We start from the raw sequence: 5000 nt of genomic DNA, 5'->3' as shown, positions 1-5000 counted from the left end.
CGTCAAAGTAGCACGGCACCAAGTAGCGAGGGATGTGCCTCAGGAGGCCGAACATGGCCTGGAGCCACTGGCCCACCTACAGTACAAACACCAGTTAGTAAGTAGGGATGTGCCTCAGGAGGCCGAACATGGCCTGGAGCCACTGGCCCACCTACAGTACAAACACCAGTTAGTAAGAACATGGCCTGGAGCCACTGGCCCACCTACAGTACAGACACCAGTTAGTAAGAACATATTCATTACATAATCAAAACATCTTTCAACGGCATTTCATACAAATCAAAGAAATTCCATGAATGGAAAAATAGAAAAGAAAAGGAAAACACGTCGCATGGTTGTAGACCGTCTATTCAGGATCGCCACAGCGAATCATCTGCCTCCTCCATCTCACCCCGTCCTCTGCCTCCTCTTCTCTCACACCAACTAACTTCATGTCCTCTTTCACTACATCCATAAATCTTTGGTCTTCCTCTAGGCCTCCTGCCTGGCAGATCCAACCTCAGCATCCTTCTACCGATATACTCACTATCTCTCCTCTGTACGTGTCCCAAACCATCTCAGTCTGGCCTCTCTGGCTTTATCTCCAAAATATCTGACATCCGTTCTCCCTCAAGGTTCAAGGTTGTACTTTATTGTTACATCTTGTGTACAGGTACATAAGAGTAAAACTTATTTTTGTTTTGGCTTCCTTACAGACAATGCAGCAGCATAGATAGCATAACATTTAAAAACAACAATACCAAAGCAAGCACAGCAAACAAGAATAAGAATGCAAGAAAGAGCAATCAAAGTGTAAAAAATGTGCATGTTGTTTTCCCTGTAGTAGCAACGTTAGGTAAACAGCTTCACAGTAGGTTATGTTCCATGCAACACAATTTAGTTGATGATGTACTCTGATGTACTCGTTCCTGATCCTATCCACCCTTGTTACTCCCAGAGAGAACCTCAACATTTTAGTCTCTGCTATGCTTCCTGTCTTTTCCTCAGTGCGACTGTCTCTAAACCATAGCTGGTCTCACCACCGTCTTGTACACCTTCCCTTTCATTCTTGCTGATACTTTCCTATCGCACACTTTTCTCCACCCATTCCAACCTGCTTGCACTCGTTTCTTCACCTCTTTTCCACACTCTCCATTGCTCTGAAATGTTGACCCTAAGTACTTAAAGTCCTCCACCCTCTTCACGTCTACTCCCTGTAACCTCACAGGTTCCTCTCATTCACACACATGTATTCTGTCTTGCTGCGGCTAACCTTCATTCCTCTCCTAGCAAAAGTAAAATAATACTTGCAATATATAGTGTCTGTAACGTAAACTCTTGATACCAAGTCATGTAATGTAATATTGTTACTTTTTAAAGGAGTACTAAGTAAGTGAGGTGTCACTATTCCTGAATAACTAGCCAAATACCGGTACTCCAGATCTAGCCTGGCCCAGCCAGCGTGCTTTCTGGTCTAGAGGGGCAGGCGCGCATGGAGCAAGTCTTTCTGGTCTAGAGGGGCAAGCGCGCATGGAGCAAGTCTTTCTGGTCTAGAGGGGTGGGCGTGCATGGAGCAAGTCTTTCTGGTCTAGAGGGGCAAGCGCGCATGGAGCAAGTCTTTCTGGTCTAGAAGGATGGGCGGTGGGCGCGCATGGAGCAAGTCGTTCTGGTCTAGAGGGGCAGCGGTGGGTGCGCATGGAGCAAGTCTTTCTGGTCTAGAGGGGCGGCGCGCATGGAGCAAGTCTTTCTGGTCTAGAGGGGCGGCGCGCATGGAGCAAGTCTTTCTGGTCTAGAGGGGCGGCGCGCATGGAGCAAGTCTTTCTGGTCTAGAGGGGCGGCGCGCATGGAGCAAGTCTTTCTGGTCTAGAGGGGCGGCGCGCATGGAGCAAGTCTTTCTGGTCTAGAGGGGCGGCGCACATGGAGCAAGTCTTTCTGGTCTAGAGGGGCGGCGCACATGGAGCAAGTCTTTCTGGTCTAGAGGGGCGGCGCACATGGAGCAAGTCTTTCTGGTCTAGAGGGGCAGGCGCGCATGGAGAAAGTCTTTCTGGTCTATAGGGCAAGCGCGCATGGAGCAAGTCTTTCTGGTCTAGAAGGATGGGCGGTGGGCGCGCATGGAGCAAGTCTTTCTGGTCTAGAGGGGCGGGCGGTGGGTGCGCATGGAGCAAGTCTTTCTGGTCTAGAGGGACAGGCGCGCATGGAGCAAGTCTTTCTGGTCTAGAGGGCTGGGCGCGCATGGAGCAAGCGCTGGAGATATATTGGTTCACTGATTTCTCACCTCTCCCAGAGCCCCTCCTTTGGCGACTAGTCGGTTGGCCATGAAGTCGATCAGCCAGTCTCCCTGTCTCAGGTTGTCACAGAACGGGTGGCCCAGGTCGTTCTTGGGTCGAACATCAGCCATCACCGAAATGACACCTTGGTGACAGGACAGTGGGAACCGCAGCATTATGGTTAAAACAGTAAATTGAATTAACCTTAAGACCTCATTTCTAAACGTCTTCTAAATCCTGAGATCCTGAGACCAGACAGTGGCCTTGTGGTTACAGTGTCCGCCCTGAAACTGGGAGGTCGGGGTTCGACACCCCGGCTGGGTCATACCAAAGACTGTAAAAAAGGGACCCAACCCAATGCCTCCCTGCTTGGCACTCAGCATCAATGGGTTGGATTGGATTGGGGGGTCAAATCAACTAATCAAATGATTCCTGAGCGTGGCACGGCTGCAGCTTACCGCTCCTTGGCTGCGGCTCACCGCTCCAAGAGATGGGTCAAATGCGGCGAACAAATGTCACTATATCAGCGCTATATGCGCTATTCAGTATTTTAGCTGTGACGTGAGCGCGAGCACGTGAGATACTTCCGGGTCCTACTTTTGTGTCCCCATATACGCTTTTGTGTCCCCATAGAGTTATACTGTGACGCTCCGTCGGACTAAATCTGAGAAGAAAACAACCACGAAAGTCTCATTTTACCGCTTTCCTCGCAACAACAAAGCTGCGCTGCTCTCCCAAATCTGGCTGTGACAGGCCGTCTGCCCCACACGGAATAATATCGCCATTTTATTTCATTGTGTCAACTAAATCCTCATTAATGCAAACTAGATTCAACATACTCAAGCCTGCAAACATTCTAAATATGCCCCCGAAATATTTTACTGAGCAAATGGGCCGTTACCACCTTCAATAATAATGATAATAATAGTCTTTATTGTCTCCACATCATATTTTTTTTTGTCATGGAAACTTGTACAAAACATTAATAATTCTACTCGAGTTGGAAGCATTAAGACCCATTTTAACCCTCAATGGCTTCCTTTCTGAAAAATAACGTCATTGTAAAAAGATTCACGCGTTTAGATATTCTATTTACAATGAGATGCGAACGGGAGCTGGTGCCACTTGGACCCGGACGTAACGTAGCACTACAAAATGACGTCGGACTTAAATACTGAATATCAGCTGTACTATTGGTCAGTGAGTTGCAGTGAGTTTGTTTTGTACCTTGCAGGCCTCCGTACTTGAGCGGCTGCCATGACGGTATGTCGTAACATCCTCCTCCGTCCTCCTGTTCTTCAGCATTACAGCGATACAGCAACATGTTCATGTCAGCTAGAGACAGCTTGGACATTATTCTGGGCAGGAGAAGAGAGAGAGAGAGAGAATATACAGAGATGCTGCAGCTGTACAATGTAGCGTTTCTCTTCTACCCTCGATTTGAACCCAGGTCTGAGCTAATAGTGGCAAGCCATGCTGCTTGCTCAGGGGAGAAATTGAATTAAAGTTGAGTTAAACCAGAAAACTGATTGTGTCAAAGGTTGTCAAACCATTCACATAATCTACAGGTCTCAACATACTAGTGTCATGTCCAGGGGGTGTACTTGTACATCAAGCTTCCTCACACTACAGAAACAGGAGTTAGGCTCCTGCCCTATGGGCCACATGGCTCGACAAGGCTTACTTACTGTACAATGTCTCAGAAGAGCAGGGAGACCAAATTCAACAACAATTGTATTTAATGTAATGATATTGTATACATAATCTATACCAGGCATAGAGACCCTAACCCTGGCAAAATAACATTTTATTCACTTAAAAAAAGTTACAAAACATACATTTGTTTGCATTTTTCTCCCATATTTAGTCCAAATAATTCCTCCCACTGCTGTTGTATGCTATCTGCCAGTGAGGATGGAGCCTTCCTACTTCCTAGCCACCCTACTCCTCCTGCCCAGCACTCCCCGCTGACAGGTGCCGCCACCAGCCCGTATAGGAGTATGTGCAGTGACAAATATTCCCGTTAGGCTTCCCTTTTGAAGCTGGAGGATGCACTGCAGTGGATTCGAACCCTGCCTAGACTCAGCGGTGGCGGGCAGGTACTTTACCACTGCCCCACCCGAGTGCTGATTGTTTAACACAGTACCTAGAACAGTAAACACAGGTGATTTTCACCCGGACAATTATATTTTTGTATTTTTCTTAATGTTGCTGATGTCTGAGGTGGGTGGGTCTTTCAGTACCTTCATGATGCTCAGTGACATCATGTATGTTTGTTTCCCTGCATTGGGTTGCTAGGTGATGATGTCAACAACACTGGGGCGCGCCATCTTGATCGCCGTGCACACCCGCACCCATTCTATCTGTTCCTTTCAATCGCATATATCTCCAATTCCTTTTGTCCCACATGGCATTTCTGGTCAAAACAAGGTTTATTCCACGGCCCATAGCCGACGCTGTGATCCCCGCGATCATGGTTTCTCTGCCCTCATCGCAAGACCGGAAGTGATATGCGACAACACACACACTAGTTGTACAACATACCATCCGGTCCCAGATTTTGGGCTCTTCAAAATAAGGGTTGAACGGGGGAAATTAGGGGAATTAGGTGAATTCATGAATTGATCCTGGCGAGTACTTACGTTTCCAGTGGCGTGGACAGGATGGCGGGGACACTGTTGTCGGCCAGGCTTCCTGCTCGGTAGTGGGGACTGAACTGGATCAGGTGACGTCTCAGTGTCCCCACCAGCTCCT

At 47.9% G+C, this 5000-nt stretch overlaps 1 protein-coding gene across 2 annotated transcripts in view; it reads right to left on the bottom strand.

The window, feature by feature from the left end:
• LOC306913475 (glycogen debranching enzyme-like) overlaps positions 1-5000 on the bottom strand; it is a 49758-nt gene that overhangs the window by 15519 nt on the left and 29239 nt on the right. For both annotated transcript variants that reach the window (XM_079490147.1, XM_079490148.1), the window contains exons 20-23: positions 4889-5000; positions 3474-3604; positions 2255-2391; positions 1-76 (exon numbers count right to left, since the gene is read on the bottom strand). The exon at positions 1-76 is cut by the window's left edge and continues 58 nt beyond it; the exon at positions 4889-5000 is cut by the window's right edge and continues 23 nt beyond it. In XM_079490147.1, coding sequence (XP_079346273.1) covers positions 1-76; positions 2255-2391; positions 3474-3604; positions 4889-5000 — 456 coding nt within the window. The remainder of the gene's footprint in view (positions 77-2254; positions 2392-3473; positions 3605-4888) is intronic.

Source organism: Electrona antarctica (genome assembly GCF_951216825.1).
Source record: "Electrona antarctica genome assembly, chromosome: 20".
In the NCBI taxonomy this organism is placed as follows: Eukaryota; Metazoa; Chordata; class Actinopteri; order Myctophiformes; family Myctophidae; genus Electrona; species Electrona antarctica.
Note: the sequence above shows the minus strand (reverse complement) of the source record. Positions and strands in the feature narration are given on the sequence as shown.